The 25896-nt window shown below is 36.6% G+C and overlaps 2 protein-coding genes across 2 annotated transcripts in view; one reads left to right on the top strand and one right to left on the bottom strand.

Annotated features, from left to right (window-relative positions):
• Window positions 1–25896, bottom strand: part of Cep85l (centrosomal protein 85 like) — a 99237-nt gene that overhangs the window by 58012 nt on the left and 15329 nt on the right. The window contains exons 2-3 of the mRNA XM_055599369.1: window positions 24128–24286; window positions 14226–15016 (exon numbers count right to left, since the gene is read on the bottom strand). Of these exons, the coding sequence (XP_055455344.1) occupies window positions 14226–15016; window positions 24128–24286 (950 nt within the window). The remainder of the gene's footprint in view (window positions 1–14225; window positions 15017–24127; window positions 24287–25896) is intronic.
• Window positions 605–10125, top strand: Pln (phospholamban). Its single transcript, XM_055599370.1, has 2 exons — window positions 605–675; window positions 9611–10125. Exon 2 carries the CDS (start codon window positions 9719–9721, stop codon window positions 9875–9877), a length of 159 nt encoding a protein of 52 aa, XP_055455345.1. The 5' UTR covers window positions 605–675; window positions 9611–9718; the 3' UTR covers window positions 9878–10125.

Here is a 25896-nt window from a genome sequence, read left to right as displayed (position 1 = left end):
CAGAAAGTTAAATCCATTTGCCCCTCCTCCAACTATACGAAAACTTTTTCAAAATTCTAAGTAATTATTAACTTAGTTTTCTTATACACATTCTCTCCCCTATACCTGGGCAGGCATGAAGCACAAACATAAAATAAGCCAGGGAAAGGCATCAAATGCTTGCTGAGAATGTTTGCTTCCCTAGAAGCTGCAGCCTAAGGCAAGGGCAGCTCCCATATCCCTGGCCCTGTTAAGCCTGCACCATCCCTCTCACACTGCTTGCATTCCAGAACAACTGTTTTAGCCATCCACACCACCAAGAGTATCTGATTATCTCCAAGTCTGAAGATGTATAACTCCAAAGGAACTATAAAGCTGTACCTTCAAACTTACTTTACTTCCGGTTATCTCTGCTAACCACATTTTAAAATTAAGAACTAAAACTGAAGCACAAAGTGTTAATAACCTTTCCAAACCTAAAGAAAGATAAGTTCTAAGGTTTCGTTGTGATAAGAACACGGCTAACCAATCACAATGTTAGAATTCCTTTGTGACATCATAAGACCTCCCTAGAACTTTTTCTCCTCCACCTACTGCAACTGTTCCCATAAACCTGGAACAGAAACCGTCCTTGCTCAGCTCCCATAGACTTCACATCGCTTCATACTCTGTACTGTGATGATCACAGGAGCCAAGGTAAGACATGATAGCATTAACTTTGGAAATTCTTACTTTCTGTAATTCATACCTACCAAATTTTTAAAAGAATCCTATCTCCCAAATTCCTACTCAAAGCTAGATAACAAAAGAAACTGCAATGACAAAATGCCTAATTTCTAAATAAATGCTTACCCATTTACTGACAGTAAAAATTAGATAACTCTAAAAGAGATTCTATTCATCTTTAAATTTTGGTCACTGATTATTTTGACTTTTCAGAGATGAGCTCCTTCCAATTTAAAAACCTCCCAATTACATTAGCATACATGGTGGTAGAGATAAATTAATTTTCATGCAAAAGCAATGGTTTCATTTGCTATGTGTTGCTCTCCTGAAACACAGCTCAAGACTGAGCCACTTAGTTACAGCTGGGGACACAGCTTACTTTTAACCTATTTTTAACTGTGGGACAAGCACACTTAAGCACACTTACTTTGTTGATATCATTTGTGGTTCTTAAGGTGTCAAAATAAAAGAGATTTTTTAAGAACAGATAATGGAAACTACTTTTAAAATGCTCTTGAAAATGTTTACTCTCTAAAAAGTCAGTAAACTTTTAAACACTTCTACAATAAACTTCTAATAAACTTCTTAATAAACAGAATGGCTAGTTTTAGTTTAATACAACATAAAGAACAAGTTAGAGGTTTTGTGTTTTTTTTTAATAAATACAAGTCTTTCTTAAGTGACAGAAAAATAATACACTTTAAAAACAAAAATGATATTTTGACATACAAACATTCGTAAAATAAGAAAGTTGATAAACATTCATTTAGTAACAGAAATACATTTGTCAAGTTTTTATTCTCCAGTATTCCTATATTTCCTGCCATAAATTTAGAAGTAAAACAAAATGTCCAAGAATGGAGGTGCAACCAAAACTTTATTGTTACAAATCTCTTGTTACAAATCTCAATTTACTAAACAAAATGTTTTCTCACTCTTAAATCTATTAGACAACATAGAAAATTATACAAATTTTTATTTCACTACTTATATCATAGTTATGTATGTTAAATAAAACTTACCTCTATAATTCTCAATTCCTGTAATTCTAACTCTGCTGCTTATGACAAACACAACTTTGGAATCCGCTAAGCAGCATTCCTGTCTTGCAAAAACATTGCCAATATGGCTTCTAATGTTGAGGAACCCTAAACTGCTTTTTAATGCTTTTGTATTCATAAAAATACTTTTATTGATAGTACACAATGACACTTAGTGTCAAGTTTATTTGCCATATATCTGTACTTTTTACATTTTACCTATCTAGTGTGTGTGCGTGCATGTCTGGGTGTGAGCCAGCCAGACAGACAGAGGATAGTTTGTAGGAGTCAGTTCTTTCCTCCCACCATAGGTTTTAGAAATCTAGCTTGGGTCATCAGGCTTGGCACCAAGTGCCCTGCCTTTACCTGCTGAGCCATCTCCCTGGTCCCTGCACTTCTACTATTAAATAACATTTTCAAACTTCAATGGTGTTTGCAAAAGTTTTTTTCTAATGGAGTAGGGGGTAGGTAATGAATTTCCCTACATCATATTTTGTTCCAAAAACCGTAACCAACTTCTAGAAGAAAAATATAAATTCTGCTATTAAAGCATCTTTAGCAGGTTAAGAAAATTGTATAATTAGAGACTGTAGTTAAAATTTTCAATATAAAGCACAGTGCCAGATATGTTTGAACTATGCATTTCTACATAGCTTTATGATGGCATTGAAGTAATTTGTTTCCAAAGGTACACTTTGAAACAAAGCACAAAAAGTCAGATAAAAAATCAATGAAGAAAATATAAAAGATATACAAATTATGAACTATAGAGGTTTCAATATGGAAAGAAATGAGATCATTTGCTTTACCAAGGAGTTGCATCGATGTCATTTCCTAAGCACATCAAATTATTTTAGCAGTACTTTAGTAGACATAATGAGATATAAATCACTGTACTTGGGTGCTATATTAACATGTTTTTTAATCTCACCAATTTATTAACACATAATATTTGCATTAAAAATTTCAAGAGATAAAATATTAATTAATTAAATTATGAATTACATTGATTATATAATTTAAATTATATATTAAAACATTGAGACTGATGAAAGTATAGATTACCTCTATATATTAGATAGTATAAACAGATAGCATAAACTTCCTGTTCTGAAGAACAATTTTTTAAGTGCGCTTATACACAGAAACTCCCTCTGATTTAATTTTTTGTGTTTTGGCATTGCATCTCTACACAACTTGGAAAACAGATTTAAAACACAGTGAGCCAATCAGGTTCACACAACTACATGCAAACTCCTCCTCTTCAGCAGGAGAGGCCACTGCACATCTCATCCCAGTCCCTGACTGGCATGGTTAAAACACATCATACTGACGCAAGTGCTAACTGCTGTAAATGGTTACTTTAGGAGACACGTACTTTATATGCACACGTGTGTTAACTTGCAAGCGCTCCATGTCACCTAAGAGCCACAGGTGCTGCATCTGCACTACTCTGTGTGACAGTCTAGACACCACTGTCAAAGCCAGGCACAAAGTCACCCATGTCTTTGATTATCAAGCAATAAGTTCTAGTTAGAAACATTCAAAATAATCACACAGACATTAACATGTCACAATCAAATTACATTATCCAATTATTTAGCTTGCATCGTTGACAAAAAATATATCTCCAGTGCATTTAACTTTCTATCTAAAAATCAGATTAATTCTTCCTCATAGTTTTGCACAAAAATACTTTCAATGCTTTATTCCACTCCCATATTCAAGCCCTACATTTCAGCAATTTCACTTCTTACCCATTGACTCTACCATTTAAAAACCACTCAAAGTCATTGTTTTCAAGGTTCCTGAAAAAAAGAACCTTGCTTTGTTATTTACATTACAAAAATAATTTTCATTTAATGTATGAATTCACATTGATCAGACTAACAAAAGCAAAAACTGTGAGTTGGGAATCAAGAACATAATCCTCCTAAACTACAGAAGCATGAAGGGATAAGCAGCAGTCTCTTGGGACATTTCTGAGAGTGGTCCATCAGTTTCTTTACCCAACACTATTCTGAAGCTGCCTTACCAAATAAACACGTGAAAATAAAGCCTGCCTCAGTAAAGCCACAGTCAACTGAGGACCTCTAGTGCTTTACAGCTTGTATTTCATCTTGAGGACTTTCATGAGCTGAGTAGTCGCTCAGTATCAGCAGGGATGTATTTGCTAAGTGCTATTCAATTTTCCTTAGTACTTCCCCATACTCTCTCCCCACATCTGCTTTTTAAAAAATACAGACTCTGAATGAAGCCTTAATATAAGGTTAAAAACACTTCCATGGTGGCACACACTTGTAATCCCAGGCTAAGCAGGACTGCAGCGCTCAAGACTGACCAGTGTGACACACACAGCAAGTTTAAGACCAGTCTGGACTACACAATCCAAAACCAGAACTATGTTAATACAGACAAATACCTTGGTTAATTTCACATATAAAATAATACATATCAATAAAAATAAACCTACAGACAAGTCAACAATAGCCATGAGCTAATTTCAGAAGGAAGATTTCCATCTGGTTGTTCAATGAATCTTCCTCAAGGTAGAAATTTAAACAGGATGTTACTTTATTGGGGGCAATTTAAAAATCAAGACTATTTCGTTCTGCTTACACAATTTTTTTATCACAACCAGGTAGAAAAGCCTCTGAAACTTTAGTTTGCACAACAAAGGTCAGGTACCCCAGCCACCATGAGGAATTTCAAATTGAACTTTACAGTTTACAATTTAGTAATCTTTTTTTAATCACCTTACAGCCTGATACCAGCCCCCTCCCCACCCTCCTCCCAATCCTGCCCTCATGCCCCTCTTCCCCCATTTCCCCCTCTCCTCCTTCTCAGAGAAGTGGGGGAGGGGCTAAAGGGTACCAACCCACCCTGGCACCTCAAGTCACAGCAGGATTAAGTGCATCCTCTCCCCCTGAGGCCAGACAAGGCAGCCCGGCTAGAGGGAAGGGATACAATGCCAGAGAACAGAGTCAGAGACAAACCCTATTTTCACTGATAGGGAACCCACATTCTGACCATGCTGCACATCTGTTACATATGTGTAAGGGGGTCTAGGTCCGGCCCATGCATGCTCTTTGGTTGGTGGTCCAGTCTCTGTGAGGGGCCCATGGGCCCAGGTTAGTTTACTCTCACAGTGAACTTTGTTAAGCTAAAGGGTTGATTATAAATCTAATTATAAACTGTCCTAATGTAGTTCAACAGTCAAAAAAAAAAAAAAAAAACCTTTGGTTTATCTGTAGAAATGGTAATGAGGTAAGTAGCTGGGGGGGGGGGGGGAACTCCAAATAATCTTAAAGTAAATCCTGCTTGCTCAAACTCAATCTAAGGAGAATTCTAATCATCTAAGTTAATCAAATGGGAAAAAAATACTGTATCTGTTAGACTGTGAGCCTAGATGTGTAGTATTTGAATTTTCAAGCAAAATGTATCCAGGTTTCCTAAAAGCGTAATAAACAAGCAGAGAAAACCAGAGGGCAGTAAAAGCTTACAGTTCAAAAATAAACTTGAGGAATTTCAAGAACGTGACTTTGGCAGAAGCAACGCCCAAAACCTAAAGTCCAGAAAGTTCTACAAAGCAGTGCAAATGTTTACAGTGGGGTTACTACTCACCATACACACAAGTGTTAATGTGTTGATTACTGTAAGTCATAAGACAGGCCACCAAACGTTTTCTGAGTCTACTGAGGTTTGTTTCTCGCAAGAATATACCCAAAATATTGTTGACCCAGAATATTGTTGAAGTGGACTTTGTTGCAGAAAAAGTCAAGGTTAAGGATTCCTGCAGGGTTTGATTTGGATGACTTCAGCCTACTTCTACTTTTTTTTTTTTTTTTTTTTTTTTTCCAGATAGGGTCTCACTGTGTATCCCTGGTTGCCCTGAACTTGCTTTATAGACCAGACTGGCCTCACACTCACAGAGCTCAGGCTGCCTCTGCCTCTGCCTCTCTCTTGGAGTGCTAAGACTAAAGGCATGAGCTACCACAACTACAGTATGAGACTTGAAGGATTACTGTTGCTTTTGGTTTTCCTCTTTCCTCCTTTACTAAAAAATAATAAAATACTTCTTTGATTATTAAGTTCCAATTTTAACTTTTTTAAACAGAGAGGGAAAAGGAAAGGAAGACCATGCAAGCTCCCACTAAGAAAAGTAAAAAATTGGTGATGGCATTCAATCCTTCCAAAAATTAGAACAGACCCCACACATACACAACACAGGTTCCCTTCTTGATTCTTACATGCAGCTCAGAAACATGATCTAACTTTTTCCACAACCAAACACATATTGTATTTTCAGTACTCCGGTACTACAGTCAAGAAAAGTAAATTTTAAATGAAATATACAAGTGAGCAGGCTCTCCATGTGCCTAGCAAACACCCAATAAACATGTATCTGGTCATCCTTTAAGAAGGATGCGGGGAGCTAACTTTACATCCCAACACACTATTTCTGAGCATCCTAAAAGATGATCTCGTTAAAAAGATCAGCTAACATAAAATAAACTGGGTTTTTTTGTCCATCCAATACTACTGTACTACAAGTGCTGCTCTAAGACAAGAAGAAATGAAAGGATTTCCAAATGTACAGCACAGTGGTCAGCACAGAAAAGAAAGTGATCCCTAACCCCAGGTTACAAACTGTGAGGTTTGTAGTGAGGGAACACACAGCTCCTATCTTAGGTCTGCACTCTTCTTAACTCTCAGCTTCCCAATTCTCAGCATATGAGATGAAGCTCCACCATGGAGAAACATAGCTTAATTATTATTACCATATAAACTTTAGAAACCCAGAAAAAACACAATTATAGCACAAAAAATAAACTGAAACAAAACTTGCATGTATACCATCAACATTTCATCATATTTCATCCAATTTCTCTATAGAAAAACAAATTTTTAATAAAAAGTGTTATTACATGATATTCTAGTATATCAATCATGTCTTATTTTATTCTAGATTTTTTTATTTGTGTGTACGTGTATGTCTATGTGAAAGTCTGCCACTTATGTGAAGGTACCTGTGGAAGCCAGAAGACGGTGCTTCATTCCCTGAGTTGGAGTTATAGGTGGTTGTGAGCAGCCTAGACTGAGTGCTGGGGACCAGACCCTTGTCACGTGGGTGGGCAGTATGTGATCTTAACAATTGAGCCATCTCTCCAGCCCCTGAAACTGTATTTTCAACAATTGATAGTATATCTATTTGTATCTCACAAACATCAACTACCCTTTCGTGTGAAGCCTAATTCAGTGTAAGGTCCAGCTAAGCAAAGAATCATTAACTTAGGAAAGCTTTCCTCTAAGCCATATGCTCTCCATATATGAAGAGAAGACACTGAAGAAAAATGCTGATGACTTCAATATCATTCTATAAATCAAACTGGATATTATGGTAATTATGGCACTGCCTCTGTGAACAATTTTCTAAAAGTTTTGGTCATAACAATTTCATTCAACTTTTGACTTTATAAAATCATGTTAACTTTATGCACAAAGATACAGAACAAACATATGCTTCCTTCGCTCACAAACTAGAAGTCCAAGTTGGGGACTCTGACACATTCTGAAATGACAGCGTAACCAGACAGATATCCTGATAGCAACACCTGATACTATTAAAACTCAGCAAAGTTTATAATTCTATTTTATTGACTAAAAAGGTTTTATTGGGACATAGTATTTAAACTGGGCTTTAAGGATCAACTCAGTTTTGTCTGGCTGAGAATCAAAAGGCAAAAGGGATAGATGTGACATTCTAAGCAGAGACAAAGCAACATGTGCAAAAGGCATAGTCACAAAAGGCAATACAGTGTCTACAGAAGAGACATTCAATGGGACTGAATCACTAAGTGTTGGGATAGAGACAGGCTCCGGTACGTTACGTGCTTTATGAAGAACTACTAAAAAGGTCCCTTCTTCTGCATATGTGTGTGTGCGTTCATGTGCATGTGTGTCGTAACTTTCACCTGACCTAGGTTTTCATGTGCCTAGGCTGCCCTCAATTTATGATCCTGTCATGGCCTCACACACACTGGAATTACAGGTATGAACCACACCTTTTAATGACCACTAAAACCTTACAAAAATATATAGGGTCAAATAGGAATTATCATTGCTAATTTTTATTTCTCTCATACCTATACTTCATTATATATCTTCCTATAAAGAGACTTGTCAAAAATATAAATTCTCTACCACTATAAATTCGCTAAATCTATAATAAACTACTAGAAGCACATGCTACTTAAAACTTGCATTTTCTTAATAAAATTACTTCATTTCTATAGGATTTTCGCTGGAGAATTCAAACAAAAGTAATTAAATTTGCCAGGTTTGAGTTCCCATTTAAACTAAAAATTTGATGGATAAATTCTGCCACCTGTCCTAAACAACACATGATAGACAACCATAAGCTGTTACTAACTCCTGAGAATAGATTTTGGTATAAATTGACTGTTTGGCTCCTTATCCTAGGCATACACATGAGACAGAGACACATGCCAAATGACATCCAGCCTATTATACAATTCAGCAAATAACAGAGTCAAGGTAAAGAACTGGGACCTACCGCATCTGGCTTTTATATGCCACACAGTCTCTTTATAAAAGTAAATACCAAGTTCTAATTGGTTCTGCCTGGTACAAATCTTCCCTTTTCCTAACCTCTTTACTCCTCTCTTCTGCACTTGTCTCAGGTATGGGGCAAAAGTATAAACTAGGGAGAAAAATCAAACCTGCCAGCTAGAATGTATAGTAACATCTTGCTGACAATGATTTATCAACAAATTAGACATTGTTATCTCTAGATAGTAAATTACTGCGTTTTATTTTTTAGTCTTGTTTTAAAACTGATTTTTTAAAAAAGCATTCTAATAAAAACAAACTATTATCCTAGCATCGTAGTACATGCCAGTTATCCTTCCCTCAGTCACCAAAGGCAGAAAGGTGGCCTCCAATCTGAAGCCAGCCTGGTCCATGTAGTAAGTTCTGGGCCAATCAGGATTACCTAGCAACACCCTGTCTCCAAACAAGAGACAAACAAAATGTTAGTGATAAAATAATAATCTTGAAGTGAAAGTAGCTGCTGTCTCTAGAGAGTTCAAATCTATATCTATTTATTAATAAGCTTTATTTTATTGTGTTTACTAAATTATCAAAGCTTTGAACCTTTCATATTCAGCAGCAGTTTAGAAGCTTTGAAAGAAAGGCATACACAACCCCACCTGTGGCAAGCAAGATTACTAGAACTGTCTGTCGTAGTTGAGTACAGTAATCTTTACTGTGCCTTCCACACTGGGCAGTCTTTTGTACCCAACAACATCTTGTTAAAGTGCTGTTTACAATAACATTCAACAAAGGTCTGGATCTGGGAGTAGTCAAGAGGATGTGAACTGGATCAAAATACACTGTATGATTCTACAATGACAAATGGCTACAATCTGTTTTTTATTTCATATTTATCTTCTCATTGAACTATTTTATTTTGGACTAAAATGAAGATCCAAGATAGAATTTACGATATGCATTTCTTTTTATGAGACTACTTCTGAAACATTTATAATAATAATTGATCACATCAATTGTGTTTACAGAGAAACAGATTTATAGAAACCATCGTAACCAAAGGAATAGCCCAAAATATTCCATAAATCAAGTAATACCTGAGAGGACTACAGTACCTATAACTCAGACAGGGCAAATGAGACACTAACATATGAGAGCTAGAGTCCATGGAGATGTCTCGAGACAGTTGATGTTATAAAATATAGACTGAAGGAACTGATGCAAAATTGTATATATCTATCCAGAGAATGGATTTAGGTATGAACCTAATCAATTTACTGTTTACATTCCAGGCCTCCTAAAAGAAGACAGCTCACATTTGACTGCCTGTTGCCAGCTTTTTATCTTTCTCTTGACCACTTAAAACATCAGTCTTCTTGCTTTTGAATCTTCCTGGCATCATGGAAAAAGTCCAATACCTCACTCGCTCTGCTATCAGGAGGGCCTCAACTATTGAAATGCCTCAGCAAGCACGTCAAAATCTCCAGAACCTCTTTATCAATTTCTGTCTCATCTTGATATGTCTCCTACTGATCTGCATCATTGTGATGCTTCTATGAAGTGCTGCCGTCATGTCCACATCCGCAACATGCCAGCTGTGCTTAAAACCTAGCACTCCATCAAGAGAAGCAACGCAGCCTTCTCCCTGCCGAGAAGGTCTTTGTGAAGGTCAAGATTTAAGAGTGAAACAAATTGTTAGCCAATGTGTTCATCTACTGGATCTTGTAAAGAAACTTAACAGTGACTAAGTGTGCATAATGTAGCTGCCAATTTCCTCAAAATGGCTCATAAATTTCCTTCCTAAATATTTCTGACAATGAAGTATGAGTTTTAATTTTGAAACAGCACTGCAAAACAAGTTCACTTTCTATATCCAGCACTAGAAAGCTCACTTTATAACTTCAGTTTGGGGGATAAATGAAATTTATACTGTGTTGCCAACTTTGTTTACAGGAACTAAGTATTCAGGCCTCAGCAAATTAGAAAAATAATAATATAAATGAAGTTTTCTTATTCAAACTATCTCCCTGGGTCCTCACATGCATGATGATGATAATGATGACTATTCAGAAGTCTTAGTAGTTACTCTGTCAGAACAAATACCTTCAAATAAAGATCATGTCCTTTTTCTATACACTAATTTTTTTAATTTTTCTAAACACTAATATTTAAATATAATATTTAAAATAATAATTTTAATATTTATGAGAATCAAATAGGGAAAAGAGCCTAGTCTCATATAAAATTCATCACTTATTTTTCTCAAGAATTGTGGAATTCAAGTACTTACTTTAAGCACAAGTCTCCTCTGTCTAGGGCCTGCTGATCAACATCTTCCTATGTGACTGTGAGAATCACTAAAAGCCAGAACCTCTCCTGAATTTGACATTGACATGTATAGCCTTAGTTTAACAGGGTTTCTCCTATTCCAACCACATTTCTGATAACAGGACAAGATATTTCAAGCACTATAAAATTTTAAATTCTGATCTCTCTCTCCAAATACTAATCCTTCCATTATATTTAAGCATGAACTTTTATTCAATATATTATCTGTAATAAGATACAGCTCTTTTCTTCTATCTCCCAGAGAGAAAACAGTTGCTTTCCCAAGTAGTTAAGCTAGTAATACTATTTTATAATTCTTTTTTTTTTTAAGGATAATTTGCTCTGTTTTGTTAGAAAAAATACTCAAGCAAGGTCTACAATCATCGGTCAATTAAGAATGACAAGAACATGAAACAATAAAATAAAATACCGATTATATTTTCATTTCTCTTTCTATATCTTTCTATATCTTTCAATAACTACTATAAGAATAGGAGGAAAAAACTCTAGTGGAAAATATATCTGCCAAAATTTAGTTAACTTAAATAGGGTCAAATATAAAAACATTTTATACCTCTACTTTGTAATCCCATAATTTTAAGTCCAGCTCAAGATATGCTACCAACAAAGCAATTATTAAGGAAGAGAATTATAATTAGATATATTCCCATAATGACACCATAAAGATAGAAAGCATCAATACTTACTTTGATTCCTAACAGATCAGCTAAGGGCATGCTGACTCAAACTGTCTGGATCCCTGGTTGAAAGGGAGATGTTTGGGTTCAGAAATTATCTAAAGAGCAGCCAAAAGAGGAGTCCAATATTAATAGGGTCTCTTCAGTGAAGGCTGGAAATGCCCATCAAGAAAACTATAAAGCATGGATGACATAATCACCTAAATCAGGGTTTCCCAACCTTCCTAATGCTGCAACCCTTTGATATAGTTCCTCATGTTGTGGTGACTGCCAACAATAAAATTATTTTCAATGCTACTTCTTAACTGTTTTGCTACTACCATGAATTGTAACGTAAATATCTTTGGAGATAGAGGTTTGCCAAAGAGGTCACAACCCACAGGTTGAGAGCCATTGATAAATGGTCTGAGTAATTACCTATGTAAACGTATGTACATTCTGTAATTGGCTGAACTGATAGGAAAAGTAAAACCACAGCTGAAAAGTCTTTTATTACATTTTATTACATTGCTCACTAGTACATCAGCTTCAAGGTATTAACTGTCAACTTATAGAGTTCTCTTCATTAAACAGTCAATGCTGCCTTTTACATAGTAGTTAAAAAGTTTACCTATAATATTCAAACAGAATCACCTATATTCAAATAAATATTTGATTTTGGTGAATCTGCTATGCAATTATATGCTATTGACTATAAGAAATGTTCTAATTATAAATAATTTTGTGTTATAAAGGGCAGGGAGGGCACGGCTTCCACCAAATAAAGTAAAAATCAAGATTTCCTAAGACAAACACAAGCAGGTGGGCCTACATAAAATAATGAATTTTCTAGCAGATATTGTTTAGCCTTTGCTTTAGAGTCTTCTGGCAAAATGTGAATACATAAGAAGGTTTGGTTATAAGCTAACACCAAATTTTTTAATGTCTTGAAACTATGTGATAAATTATATAGACACAAGAAATAGAAACATAGACAAATCAATTTATAAAGCTTGTATGAAATATTAGATACTTTTAAGCTGCCTGTGTCATAAAATGTGCTTGCATTGTGTCATCACATTGATGGTATGTAGACCATCTCAGTTGAAAATTCAAAGGCAAAAGAGCATGCAACAATAATGAAAATAAAAAAATCTTTTCAAAGAAAAAAATAAAATCCAAATTATAAGCCAGACTTGTTTATTCACAATTCATTTTAAAGAAAAAAAGTCTTTTATTTTATTCAATCAAAATCTTCATTTAAATAATAGAAAAGTCTCCACTAACATGTTAAAAGTATTAGTTGCCAATACATTGGTTGATCAAACCACTTTATGATTTATATACGTACAAAATTTCATCTTCATTTCTTAGCAACTATACTCCAAGGAACACAAGAAAAAGTTAGCAACAGAGTTCACTATTTAACCACCATGGGGCAGATTCACTGTGAGCTTAAGAGAATCTGTTTTGTTTTGTTTTTGAGACGGGGTTTCTCTGTGTAGCTTTGGCTATTCTAGACTTGCTTTGTAGACCAGGCTGCCTTGAACTCACAGAGATCCACCTGCCTCTGGCCCCTAAGTGCTAGGATTGAAGGTGTGCACTGCCATGCCCAGATGAGCTTAACTGTATGCATAGAAGTCCACATTCTCCACACCCCACCTTGAAAACATGGAATACAAGGGGCACATGTAAATTAAGCATCTCTCCTGAACCAAGTCAATACTTGCTCACAACCTTACACAGTCAATTTGGGATATTATGGGTAAGATTCATCAACACACAGAATAAAGAGCCAAGACTACTGGTAACCTATATCCTAAACCAAATGAAGGCAGACGGTTTTTTTCAACCACAAAGGAAATTTCTTGAGAATATCACCTACCCTCTCTGGATGTAAGTTTAGCACCTTCACGATGATGTGACCCTTTAGTACAGTTACTCGTGTTGTGCTGACCCTCAACCATAAAATTATTTCGTTGCTTACTTCATAACTAATTCTGCTACTGTTATGAATTATAATGTAAATATCTGTGCTTTTAGATGGTCTTAGGTAACCCCTGTTAAAGAGTTACTCAATCCCATAAAGGGGTTGGAACCCACAGATTAGGAACCACTGTTCTCAATCATACAGGAGTTTCCCATTAGCTATGTTTTCCCTCTATCATCTAGGAAGAGTCAAAACTGAGCCTTTACTCCACAGTGCATAGCGTTGGCTGTCCTGGATTCAGAGATCTGCCTGCCTCTGCCTCTGCCTCCCAAGAGCTGGGATTAAAGGTGTGCTCCTTTAATTTTTATGTATATGAAGGTTAACAATTATGAAACTAGGAAGGGCTAAGATGGAGGTAGAATAAAAAAGAAGGTAGAAGAATATATGTGACATGACAGAAAACAGGGTCTTGTGGGGAACATAATAAGCTAGTATGAAACTGGGCTGAAGAGAGGTAGAGGACCAAGAAAAATCATGAAGGAAAATCCTATAATAAAATTAACACTTTGTATGCAAATTTAAAAAATAAAACACTAACTTACAAAGAAAAAGAAAAACTACAGGTTCTAAATGTGATATGATCAGAAAAAAATCCAAGACCTATTTTTCCAAGTCAGTTTTCTTTTTATGACATCATGTCAGCTATTTCACATTTTAGACTGAATGTTTTATTTTTATACCTACTTAATGAATGAGAAAGCAAAAGCCACATTAAGTGCAATGTTTAACGTCATTGTGTTAATGTGTCTCAAATGAATCTGTAAGATTTTCTTATCAATATAATGTGTCAGTTTTCTAGCATTTGTACTGTGAGAGATGGAGAGAGGATCCTGTAGTGGAAGCAGACATAAAGTTGATGCAATACACAAAATATCCATTAGAGGGAAGCAAACACTAGTTTTTGAGCCTTACCTGCATTGGTGTTTCACTTCCTTGTTGAAACTCTTCAGTCTGTGGCTGTTGCCAGGGAGCTAAACTGTAAGAATCCTCTGTGGCTCTGCCTTCCAATGGGTTTGTCCTTAGCTGCTCTGTAAGCCACATCTGAGTCCTCACAGAAGGCTGAATGGGAACTCCACCTACTGCTTGCTGGCCCAGCATTAGATACTTTGGAGACTCAAAAGCCTCTGAGCCTGTCACAATGGGCTTGCTCTCAGGTAAGGCACTGTATGTCATGTCTACAGTCTGTCTCCTAAGAGCAGAGGAAGAAGCTCTGACATCCTCTTTGTTGCAGCTCTCAAATTTATACTTGCAGTCCAGAGTTGATGACCGCTTTTTAGTTATTTCCTTGTCTTCCAGCTTAAGCATCTCCATACTGTCATGTAAGCAACTAGGCCCAAAGGTCCTTAAGTGGTATGTGAAAGCCTTGCCCTTCCCTGTCTTTTCCAAGCCATTCCTCAGCTCTTCTGTGTATACAATGCCACTCTGGCTGCAGTTATCCGGGGCAGTAAGTTTGGACAAAGATGACCATTTCCGGAGGGGCCTGAAGTCCTTCATGTCTAGTGAGGAGTCCTGGTCCCCTCTACCATGGTCTCCCAGGGTTTGCATGATGCTTGTGCTCCACTTCGAGCCATCTGATGCTGAAGAAGACTCCCTGTGTTTGGAACCTGAAGCAGTGGAGTTAGATGGCATCACATGGGCAGTGGGAAGAGTGAGCAACGATCGACTAGGCTTAAAAGATAATGTGCCACTTGAAGTTGAATGATCTGGAACCAGAAAAGATTGCCAAGTCAGTTTCAATCAACACTTTTTTAACGAGATATCATATAAAATGGAAAATGCCAAGAAAAATCTGAATATCAAGTCCCAATATATATTTGAGGTTCTTCCTCAAAATGAGAACATTGTTAGCACTATTCTCCCATTAAGGTTATCAGAAATAACATACTTTCGAACATCCCTAATCTCCTGCCTATCTTCTGTCCCCACTGGCTCCCAGTGACCCCTGCCCCAACCACAGTGCTCATCTACTGTCGTGCCTGTATTCTTGATAAGCAAGTGAGTTTCCTTAGGGTTGCTGCTCTAGGGTTCTGGGAGAACGATAATTTACAGAGCATACAGTCCTCATAAGTGCTACCTACTGAAGATGCCTCTCCCTCTCCAAATGGACTATTAACTGGCCATAGATCCTTAGAAAGCAGTGAGATCTCGTGGGTCCTAGTCCCCTAGCTACCATTATTTGCCTATAGGACCTGAGCAGGAGAGTTCCTGGGGCCTTCTCCCTCTTTCTGTACCCACCCAAGACAGAATGTTGGCAGGCACAATCTTGCACAGGTCTTGTGCTAGGAACCACAACTGCTGTGAGATCAAGCATTCAATGGTGATGTCATATTCTGAGGAGTGTTCCAATTCATTCCACTCCTTCCTCTGGCTCTCATATTCTTTCCACCCATCTTCTGCAATATTCCCAAGCCTTGAAGTGAGGGATATAGAATTCCTACTTATGGCTGAGCAGATAACAATCCCTTATTCTCAGCACTTGGACCAGTTCTAAGTCTGCAGTTACTGCCACCTACTGCAAAAAAGGAACATCTCCGACCAAAGTTTACAGTAGCACTTAACCTATGGGTACAAACACAATTACTTAGACAACAATTTGATGGACACTCATATCCACTTAGCAGAAAAAAATAGCAGGAACTTCCTTTCCCTCAGGGGCCTATGACCTCTCCAGGCGAAGGAATTTAACCAAGTTGGTATTAATAGATGTGGATTCCTTCCAGTGGTGCAGGCCTAAAACCTGATCAGTAAGCATGTGGTTCCCCTATTACTGATTATTGCCACTTTTGTACCCAGTGGGCACATTTTGCCCAGCCAGTCAACAGTGTAGCACTTGGGGTCTGCAGTTGAGTAGGCTGTCTAACACTACAGAGTTAAAACGAGGGGAGGAGGCTTCCAGCCCACTTATAGCTTGATTTTTCTGCATCCTGGAACTGGAGCACATGAAGTCCCTTTAGTGCCACAGTTCCATCAGTGCTGATGAGTGACCAACAGCAAGAGAAAAGGGCTGTGTCCCTCTGGGGGCCTAAGTGGCCGCCTAGACCAACCACTTGAGCCCAATCCTGTTACTGAGATTTCTGCTGAACACCCTACGGTTTCCAGGGGCTCATTACCTGTTATCTGGTTTACTTTCTGCTTTTTCATATATGAAACCTAGTGGCTGACCCTTCTACCATCACCTCTAAAAAAGGAAGAATCTGGCTTTCACATTTTACTTTCCATGAAATTTTAATTTCTTTTCAGGAAACATAATTTTACCACTTGGCCATATTTCTACAAGGTGTTTTTATGATTCTCAAGAGTCTGCAATATCTCAAGAACACTGTTAGAGAAGTATGAATATGACATCAGGCAATGATCTACCTTCCCTGCTTCTGAAGACACTGAAGCCTAATCACCAGGCTTAGCTGCCGCCTTCGGGCTAACAATGTGCTACTTTCCTCTCTGCCTTAAGTAGCTTGGGATTTCTCAATTGCATAAAAGATCAACAACTGATGATAAAAGCCACTTCATCAGATTAAATATTCTTACTGTCTTTTGTCTGAGACAGGGTCTCACATAGCATAGGAAGTACTGAACTAGCTATGTAATCAGGGATGATCTTGAACCTCTGATTCTCATGCTTTCCCCTCTCGAGCGCTGGAATTATAGGTATACAACACTCTCTGTTGTATACCTCTTGTAAACACTCTCTCTTTGATGAAATGCTTGGGAGAGAAGCCAGGGCTTCATGAATATTAGGCAAGCCCTTTACCAACTGGTCCTCTTCCTGAGCAACACCCTTGAATTTGTTACTATAAATCTGAATGCAACAAACAGATTGTGTCTATAGAATTGTGTCTATGCCCTTGAAGACAGAAGTTACTTCTAGAAATTCCTTACTAGGAAATTTCAAACCTTAGCATCCAAAATAGTTACCTGGAATATTCTCTGACAGCACTAGAATATGAACAGTCCTAGTAAAAGGCAATCTCGGAAATGCCACTGAAACAAACATTCTACTGGTCAATCTATGAGAATTCCATTCACCCGCGGATATGACTCCACTTCTGAAGTCTTCAAGCTAACATATTCCAAGCTCAACCATGACCAGTATTCAGAGTTTTGGGATAAAATATGACTTACTACAACATTTGGACTTCATTACTGTCAAAACTAAAAACCAAAGGCTGGTCTATTTATACACATATGCACATTCACAACACATACATACAGCACATGAATAGATAGATGATAGATAGATAGATAGATAGATAGATAGATAGATAGATAGATAGATAAAAGGCCTTGAATATCTACAGCATAAGCATCTTGGGAAACTATTACTTCTGGGGTAAAAGATGTGTCTAAAAGCTATTATCTATGTTAACCTTTTAAAAATATTATTTGCCCAGAAATATCTAACTAAAGATAGATGCAATGTAATTCTTAATGTGATTTAACTTACCTAATTGTAGGCACAAATCTCAAATGGAAGTTATTCCAATGTTATCTAGCACACATCTAAATTACAGCAATATAATCTGAAACTAGCTAAGAAGCAGTCCTTTTGCAAACTAGAAAACAGGGTTTGTAGTACTCAGAAAAACATAAAAGAGCTAGTGACAGACCTTAAGACCAGTTAAGGATATCACGATAACATAGCAAAACAAGTGAATTACATTTAAGATAACATTCTGAATTTCCAACAAAATCTCAACTTTCTGTTATTTTATTGTGTTATTTTTATTGTGTTATTTTTATCTGTGAACACACTGACTCCACCTTATCGTATGTAGAACTTCCCTCTCTGCATCTTTTCTGATCTATTCTTCCTATAACAAAAAGAAATTAAATGAAAAAACATTTCTAGCCTAGATCAAAATTATAACAATTCTAAATTTTTAGTTAAAAATGAAACCTCAAATTAAAACATTCTAGTTTACAGTGTAGAGCAAAATTATTAATCAATATGAATTGTAATAACACTTTAACCACACAGCAATCATTTTCACACACTGTGTCAGGTTTTTTTTCCTTTCACTTTTTTTCTACTATTAAAACAGTGTACTGTAACATATGGGAGGAAACATTTTTGTACCACAAGTAATCCCTTCCTTTTTAAAATTAATAGTTCAAAGTAACTGTATATTTTAGGTAAATATTTTATGTGTGCTTTGACCTACAACCATACGCAATTTAAGAATGGGCTTCACAGAGGTCATCGTAACTAAGCACAGAACTCAAAATAGGGATGTTTCTCAATCTGATGTTGCTAGACAATACTCCATTCCCAGCTCAGGCCTTCTTTCCTCTGCATTCTCTCCAAGCATAGGCATGTAAGGGTTATGAAGACAGGCTGTGGTGAGAGCTGGGGAGAATGTCAGCTCCACCACCTGGAAGCTAGAACCTCTGGACACATTACTAAACTGCTCTAAAGTAAGATGATTAAAATTTACCTCAGGATTTCACTGTCAATTTTTTTAATCATATATGATGTATATTATATTGCAAAAATGTATGACTTTTCTGTTTAGTTGGTTTTATGGTAAGATCTAGCTATTAGAGAGAGGGATCTTATTTTAAACATTCTATGATGCCCATTCTGGTCAGATTTCACAATCCTCCTGCCTCAGGCTTCCAAGTACTGACATAGCTATATACTACCACCCCTGGCTTATAGAAGACATTTTTCTTCATGTTAAGACCATGAATGATCTCAAAGCATTAGTAACCCTTTCAGCTACACACTGTGCTCAGGCAAGCCTGGGATACAATTAAGACCTTGTACAAAAAGACAAGAGGGGTGGAGAGAAGGTGTGTTTTCTTTTTGTCTCTTGAGTGATCTTGTTTGCGTCTTTTCCTGTCTCTTCTTGTGAATAACTTACCAACTGTTACTCAAATATACCAAGCAGTCTCTTGACACCCAATTGAGTTTTCGTTCTATCATTGTTCTATCATTCACTTTAGCACATAAACTTCCAGACTATGACCAAGCTGATCACTCCACCTAGGCTTCACTGCCCTAAGCCTGCCCAGCCAGCACCTACCATCTTCTGACTGCTCAACCATCACTCAGTCTTTCCTGGAAACCACAAGACATAAAAATTCACCATCAGCCACCACTGGACATCTGCCCTTACCTCCCAGCATTGCTTCACTTATGAGACTGCTTATCTCTTTTACACTTGCCCTCTTCTCCACTGGACCATATATATACAACAAGGAGAAATAGCTGCTTCAGTTCTGACCCTAGCACTGTATCGGACACAGAAGACACTAAGTAACATCTAAGCAAATCAATGACTGAGCAAACCTTTACCACAGAGAACCCAATATATCACATGACTCCTCTCACACAGAATGAGCTCTGAATACAAAGTATTAAAGGGCCTATTAGTAGTAAAACAACTAATAAGGATATGACTAAACAGGAGTTCATTTTTATTGGAACTGTTTATTTAGGATAAATGAAATTGATTGGAGAAAATTAACCTCGAAGAAAATTGGCTAAAAGCAAAACCTTTACTCTACCTGTACCTTTATTATAAGTATGCTTAAAAAATAACCCCAAACTGATTACTAGAAGTAGTGCATTACAGTAAGGACAAAGTAGTGCTGTTTTTTGTTTTTGTTTTTGTTTTTTTTACAAATAAATGAACTACCTGAAAACCCACCTCTGTAATTTGTTTGGGACAGTTCAATGTTTGTTGACTGACTTAACACACCTAGTATTAAAGCAGTGTACCACAGAATCAAAGTTTAAAAACTATAACATGTACTTTTATCTATACTCAAAAATTAAACTGGCATCTTCAACCACAACTGTCTTACAGACAAAGAGAAATAATGGCTAGAATAAGTCAGACCCAAAATAAACTATAATAGGCTAAATCTCTGAATTATAAAACATAGTATAATATTATTTGGATGTGTCACCAACAAATGACCTGATGATAGCTTATTAAAATATTTTATAGACTGTTTTATCTGAATTTTTAAAATAAGCTCAGATTACATTTGCTAACACTTAAAAATGTAGATTGTTAAGAAATTAATATTATGATATGCCATGGGAAGAACCCCTCAAGTAGAGGCTATAGTACAAAGCTTTTGAATAGGAGAGGAGCTAAATAATCTGGAGGTCGTTCTCTACTCTTCAGAAATATATGATTAAAAGTGTAGATTAGCCAACAGATTACTCAACGGTCAGACACTGCCTAATGTGTGCAAAACCCTAGGTCAACCACCAGTGCTAAAAAAAAAAAAAAAAAAAAGAAAAGAAAAGAAAAGAAAGAAAGAAAGAGAAAAGAAAAACTAGGTAAGCAAGCACAGACTAATTTTATAAATTAAAAAATTTAAAAAAAGACTTCTGGTTAATTGGTGGCAATTACGGAACCAAGGATTGAGTGTGTAAAGCACATATATCACACTCATATGACACTTTAATTAACCAATCCAAAAGATAGTGTACTTTAAAGCTCACATTATATTATAAATATAGATCTATTAAACTGTGTTCTAACATGAGGCTAGTCACAGCATTCAGCAATTCTCCATACTAGTTATTTTTACACTAAAAATATATTCCATAGCCCTTTACACTAAAAAGATATTCCATGAAGCAAAACTGACAACGAAAAAGAACATTTATAAACCTTTGGACTTGGGGTCATTTACCAAAGAACACAGGAGATAACAACACAGTTATAGCTCTCTTGCAACAGAAATCATGAAAGGCATAACAAAAATTCAGAAGAAGGAATATACACTAAGAATCAATTATTACATCAAATAAGACAGTAGCCTTTCCTACTAAGTAAGTACTGTCAGGCAACTTATAAAAGGGTTTATTTGTGCTTATGGTTCTAGAGGGATAAAAGTTCAAAATGGCAAAGCAGAGGCACAGTGGCTGAAGCAGAAAGCTGAACGCTCACATCTTAAACCACAGGCACAAGCAGTGAGCATGAACTGGAAATCGCTCATGGCTTTGAAACATCAAAGCCTACCCCTGGCGATACACTTCCTCCCGTGAGGCCACACCTCCGAAATCTACCCAAGCAGCGAGCCACCAACCAGAGACCAAGTATTTGAACATCTGAGCCTATGGGGGGCGTTCTCACTAAACTACAGTAAAATTCATCATTCAAGCCATGATTCTGATTCATTTTCCACAGAAATATCCAGCTTCTATCCATATTCAGTCTTCTATAGTCTTATTTCGATCTTAGTCACAATTCTTCATACTCCTTATCCTTTCCTAAAATTTCTGCCCAACTTGCCCTGTCTTCATATTTTGATAGTTTCATCCACATGAAATAATAAAATAACACTATCTTTTAGGAGAGTAGTTCTCAATTTGAAGATAAGGGCCCCTTTGGGGTCACATGTTAGATTTCCTGCGTACCAAATCAATATAAATATCTGATATGCAGGGTATCTAATATGTGATTCATAACAGTAGCAAAATTATAGTTATAAAGTAGCTTAAAAGTTAAAACACAAACTAATGGAAATTTTAAATCATTATCATTAGGTAAATCCAAGCACTTCGGGAAACCATGAAAACTATAGTCTTCTCAGGAAGGGTTTTCAGCTGTTCTCTAGACACTGTCATGAGGAGGACAGCACCCCAGTCTTCACAGGTCCTGGGATACACAAGAAATATTTTTAAAGTTCCCTTCACTAAACTGAGTAAAGAAGGCTTCCAACTGGGCAGTTCTATAGTTTCCTGATTAATATTATATCCTTTTGAGCTAAAAGAATTCACTATACAGTTATTGAGCTTTTAAGTCAAAGCTTCACAAGCTACAGAATTTTTCTCTGGATCTCAAGTAACTATCTATCTTAGAAAGCATTACACTGGAACCTCTAAAATGAAGGAAGTAAACAGTTGCTAAAAACACAAACTTTAAAATAACCCTAAGAAAAAAGAGAATCCACTCTGCAACTTCTAAATCTCTGGTCCGTTATCTTATCCACATCAGTATGTTTATTATAACTTTTATTAATTTTATTAGTTTTATTAAAGTTTATTAGTGAAGACAAGTAACCAAAAATATTGTTTAAAGCTTTGAGCACAGCAGCCCTGCTTTATTTTTTAAATTAAATTTAATTCAAACTACTCACTCTCTAGAACTTTTTTATAACTTTCTGTTCAACCTCATAAGCTGTATAGAGTGTCATGGATTGAACTGTGTCTGTTAATGTGTCATATCATACTTACGATAGAATAAAATTGTCCTCTCTCTCTCTCTCTCTCTCTCTCTCTCTCTCTCGCTTGTCTATCTGTGCCCCTCCACCTGCCCCATAAGCCCGTAAATATGAGTTCATTTGAAAATCAGTCTTTTGCAGATAAAATCAAAATTAATATATCAGTCAGACAAGATTAGTTAGAAACAAATGTCATTGACTGGTATTTTCAAATGTAATCTACCTTATAAGGAAAAGAAAGAGAAAGATCTGAAGACAAAGGGGTCATGAAAAGGAGACAAATAACAGGAAAGGATGCCATAGGTTGCCAGAAAAAGCCATGCCTTTCCCCTTAGGCCTTTGAAGGAAAGGGATTTTCAACATCCTCATTTTAGACAGTCTCTAAACCCTTCAAGGAGATAAAGGTGAATCTTCCCTTCTGCTTTGCATAAAAATAGACTGTAGAAGGGACTTCACAACAGCAGCCTAGAAAACCTGGAATTGCAGTACCCAAGCCTTTCCAAAGACTGTGTGGATCTTCTAGATTGCTCTCATATGCTAATTTAGTGTCTGGCTGCTTGAGGCCTACTAACAAATTTAACAAATGAGGATGAGGGTGCAAAGTTTTACTATGTAGCCTCTGGATGCCTGGAACTCACAGATATCTGCCTGCCTGTATCTCCCAAACCCTAAAATTAGAGATATGGGCCACCATGCCCAGATGCTAACAATTATTTAAATTACTAATCTGATAATTCCCAAAATTTTCATATCATGTTTCTTCTTATCTTTCCTGTCTGTGTGTCTGTCTATCTGTCTCTCTCTCTCCAGGACCCAGGTCTTCCTTCTTCAGTTAAACTATACTGAAAATAACCTCAAAAATCTGACCCCCTCAGAGTTGTGTCTCTAGGTAATTAAAAATTCCTCTAAGGCTACAATGAAGATTAACTGTCAAAGTGAGATTGTGGTGCATGCAAATGACAATGATCCCCATAGGCTCTAATGTTTGAACACTTGGTCCCTACTCCCCTACTCGGTAGGATTGGGAGGTATGGTCTTGTTAGAGGAAGGGGAGTGAGTCACTGGAGCAGGCTTGAGGTGTCAAAAAATTCTCATCCTTCCCAGTGTGCTCTCTGCCTCCTATTTACAGCTCAAGATGTGAGCTCTCAGCTAGTGTGCTAGCAGCTTATCTCCCATTAACTTATTCCCCCTTCATAGATACTAACCCTCTGGAACTGTAAGCCCCAAACTCTTTCTTTTAGAAATTGCCTTGGTCATGGTGTCTTATCATAGCAACAGAAAGTAACTAATACGGCAATAAGTGGCAATACAAGTTCACCAACTATAAGGTTGAACAGTAATAACAGGGAAGGGTGTACATGTGTGGGGACAAGGAATATACAGGGAATCATTTTAATATTCAATAAACTTTACTGGTGCTCTGAAAATGCACATAAAAATGAAAATCTTTGAATGCAGGAGGAAATGGAATGTAAACAGAGAATTTTTAATTTGATATTTAATAGGGAGCAACACTGAATACTACTAACAACCGAAATATTACCTTATAATCTTTAGAATCATCTCTTGAATAATCTCAGTTCATACCATTCTCCATTACCTTACTTTCCTCTACATTAGCTTACCTTCCACACTATCAGAACAGGAAGTGCCAATGCCAGTATCTCCACTGTCCGATGTTATACTGTGCCTTCTAATATGGTTACTTCGATGGTTGGATGGAACAGTTGTGGCCTGCCACAATGATTCATTACCAGGCAACCATGCTGATGAATAATCTGAGCCTATAAGAAAAAAAAATACACAATTAAGACATGTAGTATCTGTGAGAAGGCAAGGGAAAGTTGTTTTTTAACATTATTGAAAATATACATAGAACTTAAGTTATTTGCTGCCTGAAATAAAAATAACCAACAAGGTCAAAATTCAACAAATAAACTACATATCCCAAGGTTGACAAATGAATGAACTCTGCCATTCTGACTGCAGAGCTGGTTTCCACTTCTAGTTACTGAACTGCTAAAGATGGGCTGCTGTTTGATTTAAGATTGTAACATAAGTAAGGAAATGACAGTATACACCTATAATCCCAGAAGGCAGAGGAAGCAGATCTCATGGATCTTTGTGAGTTCAAAGCCACCTTAGTCTACATAGTGAGTCCAGGAAAAGCGGAAATGCCTAGTGAGACCCTGTCTCAAAAAAAAACAAAAAATAAGTTCAAGGTCTGCAGGAACTACATTAGACCTTACCTCAAAGATAGGAGAAAACAACACACACACACACACACACACACACACACACACACACAAAATCAGAAGTCAGGTATGATGGTGTGCACCTTTAAGCCCAGTACTCACGGAGGCAAAGGCAGGAGGATCTTTGTGAGTTTGAGGACAGCCAGGTCTACAGACTGATTCCAGGACAGCCAGGGCTACACACAGAGAAACCCTGTCTTGAAAAAACAAATGATAGATAGATAGATAGATAGATAGATAGATAGATAGATAGATAGATAGATAGATAGCAAGAGAGAGAGATAATAGATAAAAATAAAAATGAAAAATCCTGTCTGGCCGAACATCCTGGTATACAACTATAATCCCAGCACCTGAGACATGCAGACAGGGAGACTAAGAGCAAGAATAGCTTTAACTACACGTGAGGTAAGGCCATCTGGACTATAGAGATAGGGTCTCAAAAAAAGGGAAAAAAAATAGAAAGCTAAATCTATCTTCAAATGTTAACAGTCTGCCCTAGAATATTTCAGTCAGCCACCTCTGATTATACATATAGACCTGAGCTGTGAGCTAGACATGAGGGAAAAGTCTAGTTGAATCCTATTTACATGACCAAAAGAAATTGAATGTGCTCATCATGAAGGATGTTTTTAAAGAAAGTTTCTACTATAACCTAGACACTTAAAATATTTCATTTTTAAAAGAATTTAATGTTTAATTTCTTTTGCTAAATCATTTACTAAAGCTTTCTTTAAAAATTTCAAATAAAAACACCACACACAAAATTAATCCAATCCAAAGTTTACATATCTCAATGAACACATATACAGTTAGAATAGCCATTCCAAAGCTGTGGAACATCAGTCACACTGGATTTTACACTTTCAATTATTGGTTATATTTGTATGTACATACTCACTACCAAAAACAAACAAACAAACAAAAAGCCTTATGACAGAGTTAGAACAAGAAAACAATTAGCTTTTGCTAAAATTTTAGAATAGTAAAACAGTCTCAAAAATTCAACTGATTCATAATAAATGACTCAGCCTGTTCATTCATTTCTCTATTTGGATGAAAGACATGCTCATCCTAGAATATATAACAGCAAGCCAAGATGTTTACAATATAGTAATTCCTAAAAGCTTTACTAAGGG

Source organism: Psammomys obesus, unplaced genomic scaffold (assembly GCF_907164565.1).
Source record: "Psammomys obesus unplaced genomic scaffold, mPsaObe1.curated_primary_1811, whole genome shotgun sequence".
Classification (NCBI taxonomy): domain Eukaryota; kingdom Metazoa; phylum Chordata; class Mammalia; order Rodentia; family Muridae; genus Psammomys; species Psammomys obesus.
Note: the sequence above shows the minus strand (reverse complement) of the source record. Positions and strands in the feature narration are given on the sequence as shown.

Coding starts and splice junctions, on each gene's coding strand:
- Pln (XM_055599370.1), top strand. CDS start 9,719: ATGGAAAAAGTCCAATACCTCACTCGCTCTGCTATCAGGAGGGCCTCA.